At 39.2% G+C, this 26,560-nt stretch overlaps 1 protein-coding gene across 1 annotated transcript in view; it reads left to right on the top strand.

Moving 5' to 3' along the window:
* MRC1 (mannose receptor C-type 1) overlaps positions 1 to 26,560 on the top strand; it is a 92,403-nt gene that overhangs the window by 29,710 nt on the left and 36,133 nt on the right. Inside the window, exons 5-12 of the mRNA XM_036277665.1 lie at positions 1,388 to 1,501; positions 4,319 to 4,465; positions 9,216 to 9,401; positions 15,154 to 15,311; positions 16,196 to 16,306; positions 21,174 to 21,289; positions 23,243 to 23,391; positions 25,646 to 25,845. Coding sequence (XP_036133558.1) covers positions 1,388 to 1,501; positions 4,319 to 4,465; positions 9,216 to 9,401; positions 15,154 to 15,311; positions 16,196 to 16,306; positions 21,174 to 21,289; positions 23,243 to 23,391; positions 25,646 to 25,845 — 1,181 coding nt within the window. The remainder of the gene's footprint in view (positions 1 to 1,387; positions 1,502 to 4,318; positions 4,466 to 9,215; positions 9,402 to 15,153; positions 15,312 to 16,195; positions 16,307 to 21,173; positions 21,290 to 23,242; positions 23,392 to 25,645; positions 25,846 to 26,560) is intronic.

Genomic DNA, 26,560 nt, shown 5'->3' with positions numbered 1-26,560 from the left:
CGATTCCTGGTCAGGACACATGCCCAGGTTGTGGGCTTGATCCCCAGTGGGGGGCAAGCAGGAAGCAGCCAATCGATGTTCTCTCTCATCGATGCTTCTATCTCTCTCTCCCTCCCCCTTCCTCTCTCTAAAACCATTAAAGAAAAAAAGAGTAGGTATATAACCATTTCAGATAATACATGCAGAAAAATTAAGAATTAAAATGTTTAGCATGTGGAATTGATGCTTTCTATAGTAAGGTCATAGAAAATTGTTATAGTAAAAATATCTGGTCTCTTGTAAAATTACAAAAGCACATTAGAGAAAAAAATTGTGGCTGATGCTCATCTGCTTTAAGTGATATATTTGACACAAAGTTTGAGTTTTGTTTCTAAATCACACTTTTTGCCAACCTAACATCCACATGAAATAATAATAATAATATTAATGATGGCAATAGCTTACATTTATTGGGCACATACTATGAATCAGGCCCTATTTCAGCACTTAATTTAATTCTTCAAAACAAGCCCAGAAGTGTTACAGGAAGGAGAGAGCCTCTTCTCCCCCAGTTGCTCATGGAAGTGGGGTTCTTGGGGTACCATCAGAATAAGCATTTCCAGAGGCCCCCAAGGGAGGATGAAATGTAGTCGAAAGCTTTGTTTCCATGGAATTACCCCCCTGGGTTTCCAAAGTCCTATTTCTCTTTGCCTAGTCATAGAAGCGTAGCTGGGGTTTTAGTAGAGATAAAATCAGAGCCAGTGTCCAGAGTTTCCATCCAGGTCTGCACAGCCCGACCCAGCATCAGGCTGGCTTAACTTGTGTTTCCAGCAAATGTTGGTAGTCCATCAGTCCATTGCCTGTGAGGTCCGCTGGGCCACATGGCTACGGAGGAAACAGGGGCGAATGCAGGGAAGCCAAGAGCCAGCCAAGAGCACAGAGCGGCGAGGGAGAACTCCTTTGTTTAGGAGATTATACATTCCCAAATTTTCTTGCACTTGCAGTGGCCATGCCTATTCTGGCCAATCATCTCTGTTCCCAGGTGTGATTGACAGGCAAGTAATTTTCCTGGGTCGCCCTTGCTTTACTGGGCATGCATCTATTTTGCCTTTGTTGGATGCTTTCCCACAATGCTTTGCAGGGAATGGACTGGTGGTTCCCTGGGGAGTATGAAGTTGCAGCTTCCTGGTGAAGCTGCCCAGATGACATGCCTATAATGTCTGGCCTCCCTTTTTGCTCCTTTCCAATTATTAATAACTAGCTAATTACAATGGTATCAGAAGTACTTAAAGCAGATGCAGACTGTCAAAGAATAGACATTTCCCTTAAAGAGTACTTAATTCTGAATTTAATTTCATTGTCTATTCGGAATGTGAGTTTTGTTTCTGTTTTTGTTTTTGTTGTGTAGGATTAACCAGTTCCTTGACCTCAGGACTCTGGATTGGACTTAACAGTCTGGGTGTGAACAGTGGATGGCAGTGGAGTAGCGGCAGCCCGTTCCGATACTTGAACTGGTTACCAGGTAGGGTAAAGGTTGTCTGTGGTTGAATTAATCTAAACTTAACTTTTCCCCATGCCATGGGGACCTTCATCATCTCACGTGTAGATCTCAAAGAGGAGAGTTGGGAGACTATCAAATACAGTTCATTTCTCACCTTGATTCGAAATCTGCCAGCTAGATTTGAGTAAACTAAAACCATAAGGTTATACCTGAGATAAGGACCTGTCAGGCGGGATTATCACACAAATCAGTACAAGTCTCTGTTACTGTATAACTTCTTAGAATACCCTTGATTTGCTAAGTACAGAACAGCGGGGGGATGACCAAGCCTTCCACAACTTTTCAGTTTATGGAGGACAGAAAATGCCCTGAGCTAATTATTTCTACATTATCATAACACACAGGTAATGGAATAAAAAAGGAGACTAAATAATAAATATGTTCTACATATACAGCAATTATTCAGAGAAAACAGAAGACCAGTGATGCCCCCAAACTGTCACCGTATTCACCATTACCAGCCGTGTTAGTAGCTGCTTGAGGGACTCAGCAGAGCATGGTCTGAACCCCCACCCCACCCCACCCCCATACCAATCTTGGTTTATTAGGAAAGAGTGCAAAGAACAATCGGTGCTTCTGCCAAGCCTGTGGGGGAGGGGCAGCCTATTGGTCACATCCCCCTTTAGTGGTTCTGCCGTGGAAAACACTGATGTGGTGTTTTTTCATGCAGTTAGACTGATTTTTTAAAGCCATTAAATGTTTTTTGCATTTGGTTTAGATAATTAAGCTCTCCATTTTTTTATAGAATGGATGTATGCTGTTCAAAAAAGAAAAACTTCGGCAAAATAATATTCAGAATAGATGCTGAAACAATGGAGGGAATTTTTAGAGGGTATATTTTGGTTTACATTGATTAGATTTTACTATGAAATATCACCTTCAATGCATGATGATTACAGGGCTGTCACTAGAGTCTTACGATAGTATCAGCTCTGTCTTCCTCTGGAGCATGGGAAGTAAACATTGCTACAAAGGAATATAAGATGTCCTTTTTCATGGGCGAGGATTGGATTTTTCTGCCTACTCACTCAGCCAAATTAAACTGGAGAATGCCAGTTGAGGTCAATCAGATCACTAGACAAAAATAATCATGTATGAGGAAACGAGTTTATTCTTCTTTGTTGCTTAGTTATTGTACAACATTATACAGTGCAGGTCACTTTTTTTATTACTCTTTTTGGGGGTGATTGTAATATTTAGCGGCCTGCATTCTAAGAGTTCTGTGAGAGAATTTGGAGGTTAACTTCAGTAAAGGTGAGAAATGAAATTGGGATATTACTCAGAAAGAAAAATAAATGACCTTTATTAAATCAAGTTCCTGAGAAGTAAGTACACTTTAAATCACCTTATAAAATAGTATGAGAGTTACTTCAAACTAAAATGAGAAACCTTGTGGGATATTAGCAATTATTATTGTATAAATTGTTGCATCAAGCATTCAATTGAATACTTATTACCCAGTAATACATTCATTTAAATACATTCACATTTGAAGTGAGGCTGTTTTACACAAATAATATAGAAGTATAAATTCAAATATATAACTATGGTAACCACTTAAAGACAGCTCATTGATATATTAAAGTTGGTAGTTGTGTTGTTTTGAAAAATGTATAACATGATTTATTAGTTAATACATTAATAACCCATAGCTGTAAAATTTATTATTGTTTTTTTTCTAGTACCAACACTGACATCTTATCTGTTAGTTGTTATATTGTAAGTTTGGTCACAATATCAACTCATTTTAAAAACATCCTTATCCTATCACTAATAGTTTTTTCCTTTGTGTGCTATACAAGCAACTTTCAAACATTTTTGACCAAGTCTTTATGGAGCAGGTAACACGATTCCCATCTTTCAGGAAGGGAGAGTGAGGCCCAGGTCCAGGTTATATACACGTCAAAGGTCACAAAGCAGTCATTAACCAAATGCGGCTCATTGACCCTGTCTCTGGGTGTGAAACAGAACTAAATGCATCTGCTGTGTTAGCAAAGTTGACTTTATCTGGTGCTTTGATGGGTTTCTGATTAAAAACAGATGAGGTGTTAGCTGTAAAAACACTCTTTGTAGGTTGAGTTGGAAATCCTGAGTCGTAGTTCTGAGTGCGTGTTTTCAGCGTTCACTTGGACACCTTGTTGCTCCAGCATCCCTTCCCTAGTCATGCTTCTCCGCCTCCTCTTGCTCACTGGAGAAAGTTTTCCCACGTCCAGAAACTCTCTGGTCTGGTCCTCACTGTTAACTTGACTTCGTTTTCTTGATAGGTATTGACAGTTCTTACTAGGGCTGGCTTGGAACCTCTGTTACTCATAACCAGCGGGAAGATTGTCCAGGTTTCAAGGTCTACCTTTATTTTTGTAACATTGTGAAAGAAAAGTTATTTCAAACAAGTGAACTTGAATAATCAAAATTGTAGGCATTGGAATGATCCGATTGGTTCTCAACCTCCCTAATGCTGTGACCCTTTAATACAGTTCCTCATGTTGTGGTGACCTCCAACCATGAAATTATTTTCGTTGTTACCTCATAACCGTAATTTTGTTTTCCGATGGTCTTAGGCGACCCCTGTGAAAGGGCTGTTCGACCCCCCAGGTTGAGAACCGCCGGATTAGAAGCCAGACACCCAGCGTGGCTTTGCTCCAAAGTCAGCAAACACGTGTCTGTGCGTGTGTAGCAGAAGACGGGGGGGGGGGGGGATTCCGTGAGACCCCAAGGATGAAGATGTGAAGCCAGGGGGCTGTCTACTTGTAACACTTGATGTTTTTCTTTTCTCCAAAGGAAGTCCATCGGCAGAACCTGGGACAAGCTGTGTGTCCCTGAATCCTGGAAAGAATGCTAAATGGGAAAATCTGAACTGTGCCCAGAGACTAGGCTACATTTGTAAAAAGGGCAACACGACGTTGCATCCTTCTATTATTCCCTCAGGTAAGTGATCTCTTTGATCCGAAGTGCGTAAAATATAATTTCACGATAAAGTTACAGTTTCGTCAGAACTGTGTGAAATGACAGGTTTGGTGGATACTTTATGGAGTCAGCTGAATGCTGCTCCTCCAAAATTTCTTTTCGTTGGTCACCCCTGCTGGTCACTGGCCTTTCCGGGGTGTCCTGTGGTGTTCAGGCTGTGCAAAGCCTCTGACAGAACGTAAGTAGGAACTTGACCTTCACAGCAGCCCTCTGAGGCAGGTGTTATTATTCACACAGTCTAGATGAGGAAAAGATAGTCAAAGGCTATATAAAACTCGCACATGTGACAAAATCGGAATCCAAGCCAGGAAATAAATACCTGAAAGAGATTTTGTGTGTGTGTGTGTGTGTCCTCACTGTTTAGGGTCGATCTGGGCTCTAATGCTATTCGAATTGATGCCATCTACAGAAGTCCTCACAGAAATGGAATAAAACATCCCAAAAGTAGTAACTGAATTTTATATATAGGCTAGACTCGAGGGGAAAATTCAGTTATGCGCTCTATAATTATTTTATGGAGGAATTTAACTACAAAAGCAAGACTGCATTCTTTCTACAAATTGGCAAAAAGCAAACAATGTACATATTTTTCACTGTCAGTTATTTTTGGAGGCACACTTAATTCTTTAAAGAAATGTATATATGAATATATACATATGTATATGTATATACTGTGCTTGGGAAATCTGACTGTGTGTCATTCCTAACTTTTTTCTTTTTGAATTTTAAAAGTAATAATTTCATTTATTTTAAAATAGGATTGACATGGCTAGAAAGTCAAAAAGTTCAAATGATAAATAATAATATTTTCCTCCAACCTCTTCTAACTCCCACTTCCCCTTCCTGAATAACTGTTTCTGGATGTATTTCCTTATCTAGTTATTCTCTAAATACATAAACAAATATGTTTATAATTATTGTTATCTGTTTCATACACACGGAAGCATGTGCTACATTTATTCTTTACTTTTTTCACTTACTAACAATTTTGGGCATTATTCTATATAGGACATAAATAACTTCTGTGTTACTTTTTACAGCTGCACAATAGCCATCCCAGAGAGAGACCATATATATATTCTTTGACAGGTCCCCTATTAGTTGACCTTTAGTTTACTTCCACTTTTTATTGTTTACAAACAGTCCTACAGTGAAGAACTTTATATACATGTCATTTCATACGTGTGATAATCCCTAGAAGTGAAGATGTTGATCAAAGAGTAGCTGCATTTGCAATTTTAGTAGATGGCAATGTGGCCAAGATCTCCAGTGGATGAGGAGCCCAGTTATTGGGTCTGATCACACTTTACAGGATCACTGTTACGACTGTGGCCGGCCTCAGGGAGACCTCCATCATTCTTGTATTCTAGCTCTTTTATTGCTCCCATGGGAGAAATAGTATCCTTCTTCCGCCTTGGAAGAGCTTATATAATTCTCCTTCAGAAGACTTGGAGTTTCCACTTTGGGGGAGAGAAGTATGGTTGTTTGATAGTTACCCTGGTACAGGAGGCCGAATTCAGTGACTTGTTCTTGTTACTTCATCCCCCAGTTCTAGCTTCCTCATCTGTGAAATGGGGACCCTGATACTCATTCCTCCTGTGAACATTTATTTGTCCATGTCGTCAAGCACTCAGTAAATCACTCTTATTTCTCTATTATTTCATACATTACATCACTTGCTACCTCTTCACTTTCCACTGGTTTTTAAATTTCTTTATATACTTATTGGCTTAATCATTCTATCTTATCTATAAAGTAAAATAAACCAGGCCTTGGAAAAGCATATCAGAGATCAAATTATTCAGTACATGTGACTGGTGACCCCTTGGGCAAGGATTCCACCTGGGACCCTGTTGGTCTTTGTAACATCACCCTCTCTGTCCATAACCCCTGGGTTCTCAGAGCTACACTGTCCAGTTCAGTGGCCTCTTAGCCACATGTGGCCACTGAGCACATGAAATGTGGCTACTTCCAACCCACATGTGCTGGAAGTGAAAAATACATAGTTGGCTTCTAAGACTTTACATGCAAAAAACGTAAAATAGCTCATTGTCAATTTTTTAACGTGTTACATGTTAAAATGAATGTTTTGGGTAAATTGGGTTAAATAAAATATACTACTAAGATTAAATTTACCTGTTTCTTTTTACTTTCATTGAACATCACAACTAGGAAATGTATAATTGTGTGTGTGGTTGCATTATATACCTATTGGGCAGGTCTGCCAGGAACGAGCCATCTTTTGTGGCTGCCCCATGGAAACGCTTGTTTTCGTGTTTAAAAATTTTTTTTTTTTATCCTCACCCGAGGACATTTTTCCATTTTTTGTTCAGATAGAGCGGGAGGGAGAGAGAGGAAGAGAGAGAGAGAGAAACATCGATGTGAAGGGACACATCGAGTGGCTGCCACCCGCACGACCAACCAGGGCCGGGGACAAACTGCAACCAAGGTACGTGCCCTTAGCGGGAACCGAACCCGGGTCTCTCTGTACCGCAGGCCGACGCTCCAACCGCTGAGCCAAACCGGCCAGGGCTGTTTTAAAATATTTTAAAAGTTCATCTATTTAGATTTAGAAGTCCTGAGCATTTGCTGACATTATTTTCAGCTTCTTAGGCAGCAAAATTAAAATATCCCACCAGAGGGCTCCAGAGATATACTAACATATTTTTGGGGGTAACTATTGGAAGTGTGCAAATGTAAATTGCATTGAGGGGATTTTTGAAAATATACATTTTGAATTACAATAGTACAGTGTTTGGACATGATGACTACCTATTTACTTGAATGACTGCTGTACACAGACTCCTGGGCTTAACCAAAGATGTTGCAGAGTCCCAGCCTTTAAGAGAAAATGGGACTGAGACATCGAATGTATAGCAGAGGTGCCCTATATAGGACATTGACTTAAGAACACTTAGCATCAAATTTAAATATATAAATCGACGTTCACTTGGTAACATAATTCTTCCTTAGGCAAGGTATGATGTGAAATTGCTGTTTGAAATAATATCTGCAACAGGGTAGTTATAAACTGCTGTATATCAAATATAACTTCAGTTACTTTTTTTTTTTTTGGTATGTGCCCCTAGTGGGAACCAAACCCTAGACTCTCTGGTCTGCAGGGCAACACTCCAACTGCTGAGCCAAACCGGTCAGGGCTCAGTTCCTTTTCTTGACCAACATTCAGTACATGTACCGCGTGCCAGGCCCTGGGCCAGTTCTAGGCAAATGGGGATGAATACGAGGAGTCTCTGCCTTCCAAGGTCATCACCTTCTCCAGCTCATTACCATGAGAATGTATTTTTGTAATATATTGTTGAGGTTATGAAACTTGCCCTGGCTGGTTTGGCTCAGCAGTTAGAGCTTCGGCCTGTGGACCAAAGTGTTTTCAGGTCAAGGGCACGTACCTTGGTTGCAGTTTCATCCCTGTTCCTGGTCGGGGTCATGCAGGAGGCAACCAGTTGATGTGTCTCTCTCACATAGATGTTTCTCTCTTTCTCTTCCTCCCTCCCTTCCACTCTGAAAATTAATGAAAAAATAGCCTCAGGTGAGCATTAAAAAAAAAGATTCTGAAACTTGACCATAACTATTAGCAGCAATGATTAGGATGTTGGCCACTATTCCCAGTTTGATTAAATAGTAAATGTGTGGCATTTGTAATTCCCAGTCACATTATCTCACATGTTTTCTAGTTCAGAACACAGTGAGAATTAGTATTAGTATTAATGTTATTAGAAATGCCTTACGTATATGGACTTACACTTTGGTTCATAAGATGTGACTTGTCCAAGATCACACAACTTGTGGCACATTCGGGTTTTGCCTGAAAGACTTCTGAATCTAATCGCTGTGATTTCCACAATATCACATGTCACCTTTTGGGAGCCAGCGAATGGCAGTGGGTTGGTTCAGAGGCTCAGGTGGCCGTCTCATATTGCTAAGGTTTCGGAAGCTCCTTGGTGGCCCCTGCCCTTGCCCATTCTATTCCGTTTCAACACCTCTCTCTCATGCCTGCCTAACAGGCTTTGCCCTCTACTGAGGAATGACTGGCTCCCTGATGTCCATCAAATAGAAACAAATTGAAATTTTTTAAGCCCTATACTTTATGTCCAACCCTTTGTGCTTCCAGCATTTATATAACATGCTTAGCACATGTTTACTGATGACAAAACACAGATAAAAGCAGTCTTTTAGATATTCGTGTGGCCTGCCATAAGTACGTTTTTAAAAAATTTATTGAACTTACAGAGAGGAAAGGAGGGAGTGAGAAACATCGATGTGAGAGAGGAACACTGATTGGTTGCCTCCTGCATGTACCCAGATTAAGGATCAAACCCACAACTTGGATATGTGCCCTGACCGGGAACCGAACCCTCCGCCTTTTGGTGTATGAGACAAGGCTCCAACCAACTGAGCCACCTGGCCAGGGCAGTACAATTGAAAAAAAAAAAAAAAGAAAAAACGATATTTCCCATTTATCTTTATTTTAAAATGAAAGATGCATTCACATACTTTTAAGTCTAAAAGCAATGTATACTTTTGTGAATGCCAAGAGGTAAAAAATAATGTTACTTTTATTTGCCCTTGACTATGAACTATTTTCTGTATAGAATGGTAGCAAATATTAGTACAATAAAAACAAACAAAGAAAAAACTAAAAACCTTCCCTTTTAGATGGTTTTCAAATTCTTTTTTTTTTTTTTCTTTCTAGACAGTGATGTGCCTACTAACTGTCCACATCAGTGGTGGCCGTACGCAGGCAACTGCTACAAGATTCACAGAGAGGAGAAGAAAATCCAAAGAGATGCTTTGACCGCGTGCAGGAAGGAAGGTGGTGACCTAGCAAGTGTCCGCAACATCGAGGAGTTTGACTTCATCATCTCCCAGCTGGGTTATGGTGAGAACGTCCATCTGTGATATGCTTGACCCGAGTGCCCCCCACTCACTGAGCATCTCCAGAAAATTTAATCATAAATGTTCAATTTAATACATTCGAATTACTGATTCCATGATCAATTTGATAAATGTGAATCATGCTTAGCAGGTAAAAACGGTATAGTATTTTAAAGAATGCTTATCACTAAGAGCTAATTTGATTTTCTTTTAATATGCAAACCATTTATGGATACTTGAAAGAATATTTTTCTATATATAATCTGGATTCACAGCAGTCTACCCTCAAATTGTCAACAGTATTTCTTTTTATTTATTTTTGTAGTTATTTGTGTGTGTGTGTGTGTGTTTATTTTCTTTAAAGGCCTCTATTTTATTTCACAAGAAATATCTCTAATGAAGCATCTCATACTTTGGATGTTATTCCTTATTAACCTAGCTTATGATGCTAGAATGTTGAGCCATGAAAGAAATGGGATATTTCATTGGAGTAGTTAGATGTTGGCCTCAATCTTTTAAAGAAATTCATGTCTCCATTTTAGATACTTTATTTAAAAAATGTATAGGAAATGTCATAACTAAACTATTGTGAAGTTTTCGAAAATGAAAAAACAAAAACAAAACAAAACCCAAAACCAAAAACCGTGGGTAGGATGAGTTGGGAATGCTTACCCTGAAGAGGAGGGTGAGGAAGAACCTGATAATAACGGCCCGCTCTGTGCTTGCTGATTAAATGATTATCATTCTCTGCTCCGTGATGAGACTTTTGAATAGCTGCAGCTGCTCGTTTCCAGCAAGCAAAACAAGAGGAAATGGATGGTGGTGATGGTGGGGACTGCTTCCTGACACGCCTGACAATTGGCAGGAGGAGGGGAGAGGAAAAGGCAACTGACAAATAGAAAAATAGTCGTTTCAGAGCAAGATTGGAAAGATCCCCCAACACAACTACTCCTGCTGCAGTCTATAAGCGCTCTCCTGGCCATTCCATACTTACCCAGTCTGTCTTTACCTGGACGATAATCATGTGATGAAAACGGCTGTATCCGAATACTGTCATGACGTATATAAGTCGTGATACTGGAAAACAGATCAGTTAAGATGCTTTAGGAGTAACGTGCAGTTTTGCTCTTCTTTATGTACTAGGCTCTAATAATAGGAGAACCTTACTTGTTTATGGCTATAGTTATTTTGGGAAGCTGGATGACCAGGTGAGCTTTTATTCAGGTTGAGAATTCATAAGTTTTCACTACGGAAACCTTCTCTTTTTATTATTGAGAAGGATTTCTTTAAAACAATCAAAATAATATTGATAAAAGTAAACACTATGAGAAACATCTGTAACAAAAATAAATTAATAAAAGAAAAAAGTAAACAATAGCTATAAAATTAAAAGTAAATCAAAAGGCCAGGAAACCTTTTCGAGCTAGTCGAAATCTCTTGTATGTGAATCATGGAAAGGCAGTGGGGAAACGGGGACCTGCACGTATACATTGTGAGTATATTCACTACGAGTTTCCCATAACTGATTTATACAAATCAGCCTATTTATACAAATCAGCCTCACACCTTTACACTTACATCTTATGTATTTTTATAGGATCAAGATTGTGCTTTGGAATTACCAAAGCTGGAGGGGGAGAACGGTTTAGTGAGAAAAGTGTTTATAGAAAACTCTTAATACTTTTTTATAATTGTGGGACCAGGGAGTTAGGTTTTCATTAGTCTTGAACCTAAATTCTTGAGATGTGGGTATGTGAGGCTGTTTGGAACCCTGTATGGGCTGCTCAACAAGATTATTCTCTGCCAAGTTCAGTGAAAGGAAAAGGGATCATCCTGGCAATGTCAGTCACGCTGTATGGCTCTGGAAACATCTGGGGGGCCTGGCGCAAGGCCAGTCAGGGACTTCTCCAAAGCAAAGTTGAGTGACAGCTTTGGGAGGAAGAGACAAACTATTTAGGGAAATTCCTATATAGTGTGGCATTTTTCTCATTTCCTACTACAAAATCATCTTTGAAATCCTTTGGCAGGTAATTTTTTTTTTTTTTTTTAATTGAATACCATTTCATTCTGCATGTGGTTTGTATTACAAAATTCAGGAAGGAACACTCAGAGCAGAGGTACATCTAAGTCACTCCTCAACTGTGAGCTGTGGTAGGTATTTATTTCACAGTTTCAAGAATATAGATTCAGAACCACCTGAAAGTGAGCTGAATGGAAGTCCTACAACTACAAAATAAAGACGCAGCCACACCCAGACTGGTAGGAGGGGCGGAGGGGGGCTGGTCCCACACCCACGTGTGGCGGATAAAAATCAGGAGGACACCTCGGCTGGGAAGGTCCTCCCTGAGGACTGAGGGGTCCCCGTCCCACACCAGGCGCCTAGCTCAGGGTCCCAGGGCCAGGAAGAAAAGTCCCCATAACTTCTGGCTGGAAAAACCAGTGGGAACTGAGGTTGAGGGGGGCTGCGGCTGTGGCAGCCCCAGGCAGTTCCTCTTAACGGCCCGTGCACAGACTTACTCAGACTCGCTCCCTCTGAGCGCCCAGGGAAGGCAGCTTGAGAGGCGCCAGAGAACAGGGAAGAACTGTTTGGCCTCCGGATGAGGGCTGGAGGGGCAGCTTTCTCCTGGGCAGAAGTGCTGGTGGAGGCCGTTGTTCCCTTGGTGAGCCCTTCCCCCACAGGGCAGGCAGACAGCCGCCATATCTGGGACTCCAGCAACCTGGCTCACACTGGTAGCCCCGCCCTGGTGATTCCCTGAGGCCCCACCCTACCCAACTTTCGGGGCCACCCAAGCTGTTTCCAAAGGCCATACCACAGGATTGGCCTGCCTTTGATCCTGCTTCAGAGTTTTCTAAAATCTCTCAAACAAGCAGCATCTGGTCTCAGCAAGCCCCATACCTCTTGTTAAGTGGCCCCAGGCCTGACACTAGAAGCAGCCAGCCTTGGTTCACAACTTGGTTTTTCCTGGGCACCTCCAAGCCCAGCATAAAAAGTAGCCATCTGGGGATCACTTTGTAGCTTATGCTCATGGCCCTGGATAGAGCACAGGCAGTGGCTGATCTTGCCCCAGAGCTAGCACACCCAGTGGACAGCTTCAGACCACATCAAAGCACCACTATCCAACCACCTCCATAAGTGACAGCCTCAATGAGTGGACTCAGTGGGTATCAGAGCCCTACTAAAGTAAGTCTTGTTCTGTGTGGTGGGCCCCTACACAGCTGATCCTCCAATGTGGTCAGAGGTCGATGATCAGCCAGTCCTTGCAGATGATTAGCCTGAGTAAATCCCTCCCATTGATTGCCAACAGCAATCAAGACTCAATTACAAGAGAAGGGTGTACAGTCCACAGTAGGGTGCACCACAAGGGCATAGCTGGGGTGATCAGGGAAACTGTGCCACTGGATCCTACAGGACACCTACAACAGTAGGCCACCCTACAAAGCCTAGGAGGCATAGCAACTCTGCCTAATACATAGAAACAATCACAGGGAAGCAGCCAGATGAGAAGACAAAGAAACATGTCCCAAATGAAAGAAAAGAACAAAACTCCAGGAAAAAACTAAACAAAATGGAGATAAGCAATCTAACAGATGCAGAGTTCAAAACACAAGTTATAAGGTTGCTCAGGGAACTGGGTGAGACACACAAGGGATTTAGTGAAACCTTCAAGGAACTTAAGGAGACCTCCTAGGAACTTAGTGAGAACATCAACAACATAAAAAAGGACCAGTCAGAAATGAAGGAGGCACTAACTGAAATAAAGAATAATTTGCAGGGAATCAATAGTAGAGTAGATAAAGCCAAGAAGCAAACCATCAATTTGGAATATAAGGAAGCAGAAAACAGCCAACCAAAACAGCAAAAAGAAAAAAGAACAAAAAAATGAGGATAGTGTAAGGAGCCTCTGGGACAACTTCAAGTATGCAAACATTAGCATCATTTGGGTGCCTGAAGAAGAAGAGAGAGAGCAAGAAATTGAAAAACTATTTGAAACAATAATGACAGAAAACTTCCCTAAGTTGGTGAAGGAAAGAGTCATACAAGTCCAGAAAGCACAGAGTCCCAAACAAGCTGAACCCAAAGAGGTCCACACCAAGACACATCATCATCAAAATGCCAAAGGTTAAGCACAAAGAGAGAATCTTAAAAGCAGCAAGAGGAAAGCAGTCTGTTACCTACAAAGGAACTTCCATAAGACTGTCAGCTGATTTTTCAAAAGAAACTTGAGGGTCAGAAAGGAGTGGCAAGAGATATTCAAGGAGATGAAAAGCAGTGACCTACAACCAAGAATACTCTATCCTGCAAAACTATCATTTAGAATCAATGAACATATCAAGAGTTTCCCAGACAAGAAAAAGCTAAAGGAATTCATCACCACCAAACCAGTATTATATGAAATGTTGAAGGGTCTTCTTGAAGGCGAAGAAGAACAAAAATATGAACAATAAAATGGCAATTAATACATGTCTATCAACAACTGAATCTACAAACAAAATGAGCAAGCCGAACAGAAACAGACTCATAGATACAGAGAACTTTTTATTGCTTGCCAGATGGATGGGGGCTGGGGAGCTGGGTGAAAAAGATAAAGAAATTTAGTTGTACAAATTGGTTATTAGACTGATGAACTTCAAAGAGAAGGGGGTGGGAGAGTGAGATGAGATAAACCAAAAAACTTCTATGCATATATTCATAACCAATGGACACCGACAATAGTGTGGAGAAGGCAGGAGGGGGTGGGATTGGGGAGGAGGAGTCAATGGGAAAAAAAGGGAGAAACAGCTGTAATACATTAAGCTACAAAGATGAGTTAAAAAAAAGAATATAAATCAAGCATTCATGATAGTATTCACAATAGTGCAATTAAATAGATATTAAATTATGTGTTCTTTCATTTTATAAAATCTAGAATTGTATATGTTTTAGCCATGACATTCCAGGGCTTCAATATCATCTCATTTTAGTTATGATAGAATTTCAACTACTGATAATATCAATAATAAAAATTACAGAATTTTAAAACAAAATTATCACATTTTATATCTAGACCTAGTTGTTTTTGTTTTAACCTTTATTTTCTATTTGGGTTCTTCTTGTATTTCATGGCGAAAATAATTCCAGATTCATTTCTATTTATAGACTAATAAATAAGTGCCAAATGTTGGGACGCAGCCCAACTCCTCAGTTTATTGCATCTTTTCTGTGTTTAGATCATTTTCACTCGATAACAACGCAGTCAGTAAAATAAAAAGTTCTTGATAATAACGGTCAGTAAAATAAATGTGGTTTTTAATATTTATTATTTTGAAACATTCATGAAATTTAATAGTAGTCAAATAAATTTATATAAAAATAAGTGCCTTTTTTCTAACATGATGAGTGCAGTTGTTAAGTTCAGTTATTTATAACAAAAAAGTAGCTTCACAAGGTAGAGGGCAATGATAGACCCACATCAGTTTCATCTCTGCAGCTCTCAGATATAATTTGCAGTGGCACAACAAAAGAATACAGTCACATTCACGATGCGAAGGGTATGTTACACAATTAAACTGAAGTTGACAGTGTGAGATGTAACTCACATCTCCGTCTACAGCATGAGACCAGATTAACACTCAAGAGAACGGCCCTTGACCACAGTTACAGTATCAACAGAGTAGAACTAGAGTTGACAGTAGAGAGCCTTTCCTTCCTGATAGCCTCCTGATCTTTGGAATGAAAACTTTATGTTAATTACATCTATATTTTTCTTCTTGTTTAGAGCCAAACGATGAGTTATGGATTGGCTTAAATGACATCAAGATTCAAATGTATTTTGAATGGAGTGATGGGACCCCAGTCACCTTTACCAAATGGCTTCGTGGAGAACCAAGCCATGAAAACAACAGGCAAGAAGACTGCGTTGTGATGAAAGGCAAGGTGAGGCAACTTTAAAGACTAATATCTAGCAAAATCCACTGGGAATTCCCCCCATTTAGAGTTGTTCAGATTGTTTCCAGTCTAGTTTAATTGACATAGATCAAGGTTGAACCAAAATTAAGATTCCATTTCTTGAATCTCTCTCAATTGTTTAGCAAAGTCAAATTTTTAAGAGGCCCAGAAAAGAAACCAACAAAAACTTTTGGGTCAAGGTTGAAATTTATCAATAACCAATGCTCATACGTCGTTCTTGTGCTGGGTTCTAAATGCTGCCATATATATATATGGCTTGACTAATCAATCCAGAGCTTTGGTTCTGCTTTCAACTAGTTGCTCTGAGTAGATACAGACCTAGTTAGATCTATTCTGGGTTTCATAGCCTGGAATCTATGCTTCAAGAGCAACACTAGTTTTTGTTGATTGCATGGAGATGCCAAATATGAAAAGATCCCTCTAAACATTGGGTCAGATAGCTAAGATATAAAAACATATTGGGGCTCTAATCTCCTTTACATCTTTTTTGAGTTATCTTTATGGTTGAAAAATTTACAGATGTCCCTCCTCTTTAACCCCCATTGGCCCCTCCCCCTCACTTTCCTCCCTCCCCTCTTCACCTCACTATTGTTCGTGTTCATTGGTTATGCATGTATGCAAATACGTTGTTTGGTTTATCTCTTCTCATCCCCCTGCCCCTTATATCACTGTAGCTAGAGTCAAATTTGCTGTTTACAAGAAAATGGCAATTTACATTTTCTTCACATAGATGTCATTTTCTCTTAATAACCTCGAGAGAAAAACAACTTTATTTTCTGAGACACACTTATGAGAAAATAGTGTCAAAATCAAACAACTGATAATCATTTTTTCCTGTTTGCTTTCTGCAGGATGGGTACTGGGCAGATAGGGCCTGCGAGCAGTCTCTTGGCTACATCTGTAAAATGAAATCACAAACCCATGTGCCTGGGATAATAGAAGTGGAGCCAGGCTGCCGGAAGGTGAGTCCAGATGTACACAATAGTTTCAGATCAGCAGATATTATATACTTGGCTTCATTTTTGCCTGAGAAAGTACTTTATTACTATCACGGATAGCCAAATGTTTCAACTGTTTAACAATTTAATGGTTTATTGTTAGTGTTTTGTGTCATTGTTCTCCCTGACGCCTTCTTCAGGTGTTCTTGACAGTTAATCTAGGGCATGTGTAGTCAGTTGCTCCTTTCAGAATGGTGGGGGAGTTGGGGGGAATAAAATGACATGAGGAATGGAGCCTGGAGAGGGTAACAAGATTAAGGCAGGTCATGGGACAAGGTATCATTGAGGTACTGGTTGTCTATGACCCTGTATATTGTCAAGGACATTCCTAGTAGATAACCTTAAGGTGCAGATAGCAAACAATCCTTAGTCACTTTTCCATTTATAATGTTTCTGATGAGCCTACTTCCGGTGGGGATTCCTTCCTCCTGGTAGTCATTGCATTGGGAGGAGGAGACCTAAATTCTAGCTGGTGGTGGGTGGCAGTAACTGCTTTAAACTATTGGACACAGCCATGCACTCCTACTGTGCGTCAACCTCACCTGTGTAACAGTTAGCAATAACCCCTGTGGGTCTTATATTTTTTTGAGGTTCAAGTGTATGATCTCTGTAAAACAATTTCTAAAAGTGAAAAGAAATGACAAAATCCAGGGTGCATGGTTATCATTTTCCTGTTTGATTGCTGAGTCGACCATCTTCCTCATTTTTTCTTTCTCACTTCTCTTGGATAAAAATAAAGTAGAAATGAACTTTCTTTCCAAGAGTGTCATGCTGTGATCAAATCATCTTATAACAAACACCAGCAGGCTGAGAATTCATGAAATGTGATTCAACACTGTACAAATAAACCATAAAGAAACATGGAGCAGATCCAGAAAATCACAGGCTGTTGGAGATATATAGGATCTTAGTGATGATCAAAATTCCCCTTTCAGTTCTTGCATTTTGGGAATTTCAGTTCAGAGAAGCGCTAACTTTCTGAGTCACACAGAAGCAAGACGAGACTCCAGTCTCCTGTCGCCAGATCACTGTACTTTCAATGCTGGTGTCATTCCCGGTACACTTATATATTCTTTGCCTAATCGTACGCGTATACAGGAGGTTGTGTATTACTGTAATTTTCTATGAATAATAAATAATCCTCAAATTTTATTACTTCTGTGCAACTAATCTGTTATGCATAGAGTCTATGAATCCTTTTTAAAAGTTGTTTTTATTTTTATTTACTGATATGAAAGAGAGAGGAAGGGGGAGAGGGAGCAGGGGGGAGAGAGAGAAAAACAGAGAGAGAAACAGTGATTTGCTGTTCCACTTATCCATGCATTCACTGGTTGCTTCCTATATGTGTCCTGACTGGGGATCGAACCCGCAACCTTGGCCTGTCAGGACAATGCTCTAACCAACTGAGCTAATGAGCCAGGACAATTAACTCTTATATCTATAATCAGATAGAATCCAATTTAGTCATTAAGATGGTAATAGAAAAATAGGAAAAAATTTTAATAAGCAATTGTTTGTCAAGTGCAGTTATTATGCTCTCATTGATTTTAAAGGACAGATGTTATATTCCTAATTAGATAGAAGAGGAAACTGAAACTCAGAGATATTCAGTAGTTTGGCCAGTTTTTTTTTTTTTTTATTTATTTTTAATTTTTTTAATTTTTTATTTTTATTCCTCCCCCGAGGACATTTTTCCATTTTTTTGTACAGATAGAGTGGGAGGGAGAGAGAGAGAGAGAGAAACATCGACGTGAAAGAGACACATCGAGTGGCTGCCACCCGCACAACCAACCAGGGCCGGGGACAAACTGCAACCAAGGTACACGCCCTTAGCGGGAACCGAACCCGGGTCTCTCCAGACCGCAGGCCGATGCTCTAACCGCTGAGCCAAACCGGCCAGGGCAAGTTTGGCCAGTTTTTAAACCTGCTCTAGGCAGTGACTTCCTCAAAGAGCTGGGAAGACTAAAGAAAAAAACATCCACTCACCAGCAAAGGAGTATAAGAGTGTGTGTGTGTGTGTGTGTATGCGCGCGCGCGTGCCTGGACACTAGTGGTGTAGGGTCTTTTTGAGAATTCAGAATCACGGGTCTCTTGTCATATTGATCTGGGATTCAATTTTCAATTCATTGCTTACCTTTGTGAGAAACATTGAGCTAAGAAATTAACATAAAGTGGTCCTGAGTTGCTAATATTCTAGGATGTCTACCGATGCAATGTGAATTCTCTTTATACAGAAGTCTCTTTTTCCAGGCTAAGAGTCCCACAGATGAGTTTAAATTTTAAAAATATAAGATATAGCACCAGGAGCTTTAGAGGATGGAATTAATGGATATGATATTAAAATGAATATGTTTTAAAATGCTTACAAAAGTGAAAGTAGTGATTGAAGCCATGGAACAACCACCACGCATTGTTATACAGTGTTTTATTATGATTCAATCCCTAATATTTTTATTTCCATTAAGATTTCTTTGACCCAGGAATGATGTAGAAGTGCGCGCGCGTGTGTGTGTACATATGCATATGTATGTTGATAATGATGGGGGTTTTGGTAATAGTGATGGAGGTTTTGTTTGTTTTCTGTTTCTAAATAATTGGGGGGTACTATTGATTTTAATTTCCCTGTACTGTGAGCTTATAACATTTGTTGTTGTTGTTGTTGAGATTTTCTTTATGGTCTGGTTCATAGTTGGTTTTTGTAAATATTCCATATGTACTTGAACAGAATGATCTTTGCTAATTGGGTTCAGAGATGTGTATATGTTGACTAGATAAAATTTAGCAATTATATTATCCAGATATTCTATACTTCTAATATTTTGTCTGCTGCACAAAATATTCTTCTTGTCCTTCTGCCAATTTTTGCTTTATATACTTTGATCTGTGTTATATCTTCCTGATGAATCAGTTCTTTAATTATGGAATTACTTTTTTTTATTCATAATAATGCTTTTTTTTAATCACAAAGTTAATTTTAACTAATATTGTTACAGAAGATATCTTTTGCTTGGTGTTTCCCTAGAATCTCTTTTTCCAGCTAATTGCTTTTAATCACTCTGTTTTAAGAATGGTTCTCGTAAGTGTATATGTGCATTTTCATATTTAATCTAATTTGAGATACTCTGGCTTGTAACTGGCAGACATGAGTTTAGATTTGTTTTACATACTAATATATTTGGATTAGTTTCTGCCATCTTATTTTGCGCATATTTTGTTGTCCATTCCATTTTATTATCCTTTTTCTCCTTTCGTGCACCCCATTGTTTCTATTGAGTATTTTTACTCCATTTTTCTCTTCTATGCATTTGGGAATTATACATTCTAGTACTGTTTTTCAAATGGTTAACCTTATGCTTTTAACATGTATTCCTGACTTGAAGTTAAAATTATTCAGCATCTCTGGTTCCTGAACAAAATTAAGATTATTATTCTACTTTAACATTAATTTTTTAATTTTTGAAAAAAAAAAGTTAGACTCACAAGAAAGTTGAAAACAAACAAACAAACAAACAAAAAAACAGCACTTGAAATTCCGCTTTATCATTCACTGCAAAGATAACATCTTATCTAACTAGGTACATGATCACAGCCAGGTAATTGACATGGATACAATATTACTAACTAAAGTGCAGATCTTGCTCAGATTCCATTATTTAACTTCCCACAGTCAATCAGTTAGATCTGGATTTGCACAGGCAATTAGATCTGGATTTACTAAGATGCTTATTGATTTCTTTGCTCAATGTAGACTTTTAGCCCACTCAGTGCTGGTGATTTAAAATTCCTTCTTGCCAAAGTAAATCTTTCAGAAGTTCTCCCAGTGGTGCTCTGAGAGAGGAAAACACTCTGTCTTTGAAAATGTCTTGAATTTATCCTCACCCTGCATAATAACGTAAACAGGTCATTTTAGAATTCTAGATTGACAGCTGTTTTCTGACAGCACTTTATATATTATTTTACTTTCTCCTGGCCTTTATTTTTGCCATTGGAATTCCTGTTTTTTGAGTAACCCTTCCATTTCAAAAAATGAGTCTTCTATATTTTCTCTCTAGTTGATTTTAAGATCTCATCCTTGTTATTCTGCAGGTTTGGTATGATGTGTTGAGATTTGGATTGATTTTATTGGTTCCGTCTCCTGACGGCCGGGCTGATGGCGATGTCCTAACCTGTGTGGACAGGAAGCCCAGCCCGAGACGCCAGTGCCCTGATCTAGGCTCGCTGCACCCTGGGCTGTCTCAGCTCGTGTGCTTTCCGTTTCAGCTTTTAGGTTTCTATTCCTTTTTGGGACCTGGAGATCTCCCCTCCTACCTCTCAAACTCTAGTATGGCTTTTGTGTTGGTTGTTATGTTTTTATTTAGCATCTCCGTGTGTGACAAGTGTGGACGGGGAACCATGTTGCCGGAAGTTTGATAAATACTCTCCTCTGACCAGTGATACGGCTTTATGCTCACCACCTGCTATTGGCTCCATAGGCAACCAGGGTTGCCATTCTGCAAAGTATTTTCTGTAGTTGCCTGTTCTGAAACCGAAATCTTAGCCATTCTGTTCAGTTGCCTTGCTAAACATTTTGGCAAGTCATTTTGTGGGAGAATGCTTCAGAAGGACAGAGAATGACTGCCCCCCAACTTTGGATCATAATTGGTCATATGAGGAAAAACTCACTCCTGTTTTTTTTATTCATAGAAATGATTTTCATTGCATTTCAAATTATTCAGATTTGTGTTCTTTTAGTTCTCTTGTTTATCAATCTATGTTTCAAGATAGAGGGATTATTAAAAATAATATTTAATAAATATGTGTGATAACATAATCTGCTTGATAACATTAATAGGGCTGGAAAAGACATGGCTTCTACTGCTATCTGATTGGACACACACTTTCAACCTTTGCAGAAGCAAACCAAACCTGTGTGAATGAGAAGTCTTACCTAACAACGGTTGAAAACAGGTATGGAATAATTTTAATCTTATTTTAAAATGTCAAATAATGAAAAGTTTTCAGGAAAGTCCAGGTATCAATGTGCTCTAAATTTCTGAGTAAATTACATGTGATCATGAGGTATGGTTTGTAAAAGCAGAAGATGAAAAATCATATTCTTATTTGATTTCTTCATTGCAAAGATTTTACAATATTTTGCTACTTTTAGTTCTATAAAGCAATATTCAGAACTGTTTATTAATACTCAGTAAATGTAATTTATGGAGCTAACATTTTCTGATATGTCAATTTTTTGAAGCAGAAAAAATAAGTAAAAATGTTCAGCTGAAAAATCCCACTTTCTATCTTTACTATATTTTCCACCAAAAAAGAGGGCAGAGGTTTTCTGAATATTTTATTCATTTTCCCCATTCTTTCATTATTTTCTTTTCTTTCCTAGGTTTACTAAACTGATAGAGCAAAAAAATCATATGACATATAAAATTTTATATAACTTCTGACTTCTAGAGTCCCAGCCATTTTTTAGATTTTAGTGTTTATTCAATTTCCCCTACTGTTTGCAAAGCACTGGAATAAGCCCAGGAGAAACTTAAAAGAAAACTTAAAATGTCCATGTTATTTGCAGTAAAAGGGAAAATATTATTGAGTTTTAGTTCATTAATTTATAATTGTTGGCCTTTTAAGGCAGATTTAATAAAATATAGATGCTATTGATATTGAAAATCCTTTGATCAAAATGAAAGATGTGATAGAATTTGTAGTCTTTAAAGAGAACCTGTATTTTAACCTACATCCTTTCATGTACAATTAAATATCTAATACAGTGTCACCCTGACACAATGCTAACATCTGGAAATCAGAACATAGATACTTTTTACCTTATGACAAAGAGATGAGCCGCCCATCTCTAAGTAAGGTGGGGACAAGTTCCGATCTGCACTGTCATTAATCCTTCGGTCTACTGGAGCGGAGATTTTCCCACATTTCATATTTGATGTATGTTTTCCTTTCTGTTTTCAATGATATTTCTATTCAGAGGGTCACTAACTCCGTGGTTAAACTTATTTTGTAGACATTTAAGAAAAATTGACTTTGGAACTATATGTATATTTGGCTTGTTCGGTTTAGGGAATGGAATTACGCAGTGTAGGGTCAAACCCATGTTCTGTTACTGTAGCTTCCTCTGCATTTCCCTGTCTGCTCTGTCTGGAGTCACCCACGCCTCTCCGTTCCTGGAGACTTGGGACACCACTTCTCCTTGGCTCCAAAGAGAGATTTTTGTCTATCTTGCTGCCTCATTGTCTAGTGTTTGTCAATCAAGACAAACTGATTCCTTCACTAACCACATTGTATTCTGCCAGATACACAGATGAGATCCAAAGGGAGAGAAAATGTTGGGATTTGTGATTCTGCTCCCAGTTCTTTCTAGAGATTGAATCTCTGCTTCTCTGCATTTCTTGATAATTTTCTGTTTCTGAGCATAGATATGAGAATGCAGTTGAGGGGGAAATCCACATAGACTTTCCCACTGTGTCATCCTTGATAATATTAGGAGCCCTCAACCAAAAATTGTGCAGAGCATTTGAAGTATTTGAAAAGTGGACTGATTTTTAAACAGCGTATTTTAAAATGCTATGGGTTTCTTTGCATTTTCAGAATTCTCTTACATTTTGAGAAGGGCAGAGGGGCTGATGCGGAATAGAGAGCAGTGATTTGAGTATATTTAAATGATTTTATTCATTCGGCTGTATGGGACTTTTCCTTCATGAGAGCATATTTTCTTAGTGAACATTTGCACAATGTAAATGATGCATAAATATAACAAAATATGTTTGGGTTACCAACTAAATCATAGCTCAAATGTAGAAATGAGAGACATTGAAAATGAGAAAAATTTACATCAGTATTTCTAAAATTGGGTTTAATTATTAAAATTTTTTTATTATTATTATTGCTTTTTAGATATGAGCAAGCCTTTCTAACTAGTTTCGTTGGACTGAGGCCTGAAAAATATTTCTGGACAGGACTTTCAGATGTACAGAACAAAGGGACCTTTCAGTGGACCATCGAGGAGGAGGTTCTGTTCACTCACTGGAACTCAGACATGCCAGGTGTGTGAGCTTTGGGCTGGGGTTTGCATCACTGCGCCGTCCATCGGGCAAAGCCTGTTATTTCCTTGTGTTCCTGCCCAAATGGACGATGTAAATTAATTGTGCTCTCAGTATTTTCTGTTCTGTTCTCTTTTCTTTCTTTTTTTTTTTTTTTATCCTCACCCGAGGACATTTTTCCATTTTTTGTACAGATAGAGTGGGAGGGAGAGAGAGGAAGGAGAGAGAGAGAGAGAGAAACATCGACATGAAAGGGACACATCGAGTGGCTGCCACCCGCACGACCAACCAGGGCCGGGGACAAACTGCAACCGAAGTACGTGCCCTTAGCGGGAACCGAACCCGGGTCTCTCTGGACCGCAGGCCGACGCTCTAACCGCTGAGCCAAACTGGCCAGGGCTGTTCTCTTTTCTTAAAAATTCAATTCGTTTGCAATGGTCTGGGAAAACTGCTGGGTTATCGGCTACTGCTCTTTTGAAAAATATTTATGAAATCCTAAATGGTCACATATATTTCAGATGGCTAACTTTTATTTGAAAGCTTAAACTCTGCTAAAGGGACATAAACCATTTCAGGGCCACTGTGACTAGAGATACCAGTGTGCTTGAGTTGGTGGAGCAAAAGGTAGGCTTACGTGGGACTCAGTTCTGTACCTGGTATGTGCTGTCCTGTTTAGTCCTTTATATGAGCTGGATTTTACTTTATCTTTATAAGAAACGTCCAAGGTAAATTTATGTATCTTCATTTTAAAGATGTGGAAACTGGGAATCAAAGTTTATGTGACTAGAAAGCTTCCGACCACATTTAGTCTAATCTGTGTAATTCCCAAATCTGTGCTGCGTGCACCGATACCACCTGCCTCCCTGTACATGCTGATTTGCTTGCCTCGTGAGTAGCTTCTGAAAGGGCCTCTGAAAGGTTCTTTGCCTTCTTTATACATTTGTATCATAGCCTATGACCCTGGTGTAACAACTCCCGGGAAATCCAACATCCTGTATAGCAAATGTTTCTAGAGCCTGGGCAAAGAGCTAAAGAAGGAACAATAACTTAAGTGTATGAATTGACTGGTTAGCCTAAAATGTCCTAATCTTCAGGAGTTCTTTTCATTCTTATTCCCAGCTCTAAATAGGGTAAATAGATCAGTAATTTGGATAGTGTAATTCTTTTTTAATTATTGAATGTTCTGAAAAATAGTAAGACTTGAGTTCATTTTTAAATAGCTGAGAATATATTAAGAACTGAGCCCTGGCTGGTTTGGCTCAGCGGTTAGAGCGTCGGCCTGCGATCCAGAGAAAGAACTGAGTGAACACTTAAAAAAATATTGGTAGGAATGGTAGTTATTACTCTAGGACAAACTCCTTAATTTTGCTGGTGGTGTTCATTCAGCCGTGGGAGCTGGAAACACTGATCCTGGAGTGTTCTTAGAGGACAAAAGCGGATGAAGCTGAAGCCGTAGGGAATCAGGGATCTTCATGAAAATATTTTGGAAAAGACGGACCTCCCTAGAACTTTGAGAGTTACTCTAAAATACTTAATGTCCTTTAAATGAATAATAATTAAAGATGACCTCATCTCAGCAGAAAGAATCCTAATGTTTTCAAAGCTCTGTCATAATTACTACTGGGAAATTATCATAACTGCAAAACAGAATTACAATCTATTAAGCTTGACATAGTCCTCCTTTTATTTTATGTATTTTTTTTATCCATGAAAAAATGCATTACCACTCTGTAAGGTAGGCAGTGATCATTGCATTTTAAGATGGGCAACAAGTTCAGAGTGACTGAGTAGCTAACCCTAACTGAAATCTTTCACTCCAATGATCTCATTTTGAAGTCTGTAACAAACTTCTGTTCCAGGACACAAACCCTCGGAGGGGGGGAAAAGGGATCTTAAATATTTATTTTTAAAAAGAAAGAAATGTTAAACCACTGTTTTTGCCATTATAGTAAATTGTATTATGCTAAAATGGTTGTATTGTTAAATGTCTTGGGGGGGGGGGGCCCTACTGGATGTTAGAAATGCAAAGTGTTATCAAAACCCTGACCTTTGAGATCATAATTCATTTGGAGACACAGGCCACACAAATAAAGGAAAATAACGATTAAAAAAAGCACAGAGAAATTGCCAGATGCCACAGGCTCTCTCCCCTTCATTCCCTCATCACACAGTCCACGCTCAGGTTTGGCCTGTCTCTTGCAAACATGGTTGGCCTTCAGCAGCAACCTGTTAAGTGAACTCTCTGTATTTAACCCAGGGAGAAAACCAGGGTGTGTTGCCATGAGAACTGGCATCGCAGGAGGCTTGTGGGATGTTCTGAGATGTGAAGAAAAGGCAAAATTTGTGTGCAAACACTGGGCAGAAGGAGTCACTCGCCCACCGGAGCCCACAACAACACCTGAACCCAGATGTGCAGAGGACTGGGGCACCACCAGTAAAACAAGCTTGTGTTTCAAGGTAAGTCGCAATTGCAAAGCTACTAAAGAATTTGAAATATCCTTCAGCCTAAAGAATCAGCTAAGAAATTTAAACCAAACCAAACTGAATGCCACCATGCTCTCAGGACCTCTGTGATTCAATCCAGAGGACTGATAACAGTGAAACAGAATCCACAGTGACACACACTGTGACACTCACGTGTGCTCCCATAGTTGTGAACGTAGGCCTCTGTAAAGAAAACAGACAAGGCAGTTTTGACACCACCAACGAAGGGTCGAAAGGCTGCCTGCCAGGTTATTCTTTGTTCCAGTCTGACAGGCTAACTATCTGTGGCACGATCTTAGAGAAGTTGTTCTCCTTAAATTTTTTGTTATTCATGTATACTTTCCCTGTATCAAAAGTTTCTTTGCATCTTTTCCTGTCTCAACGCTACATTTCATACTTAACCAAATTAATCCTGTCTTCTACAATGAGCTGTATGCTTAATCCATATGCCTAAAGCTTCTAAGATGTTAATCTAATTTCTCCTGTACGATTACATAATTTTAGTTTTAAGGTTTTCTCAACAAAATCACCCCCCAAATTTTGTTACCTCAATAGTCACCCATACATTGATTTTTAACCAAGAGAATTATACTGTGTGGGGCCATTGCAATGTCTTGCTTTTCTATAAAGGACATCCCATCAAAAGTAATTAATTATTTCCCTTGAGTTGATAAGCAATGAAGTGTGA

This window comes from Molossus molossus, unplaced genomic scaffold, assembly GCF_014108415.1.
Source record: "Molossus molossus isolate mMolMol1 unplaced genomic scaffold, mMolMol1.p scaffold_m16_p_1, whole genome shotgun sequence".
Classification (NCBI taxonomy): domain Eukaryota; kingdom Metazoa; phylum Chordata; class Mammalia; order Chiroptera; family Molossidae; genus Molossus; species Molossus molossus.
The sequence above is the reverse complement of the archived record's forward strand: the minus strand, read 5'-3'. Positions and strand labels throughout refer to the sequence as shown.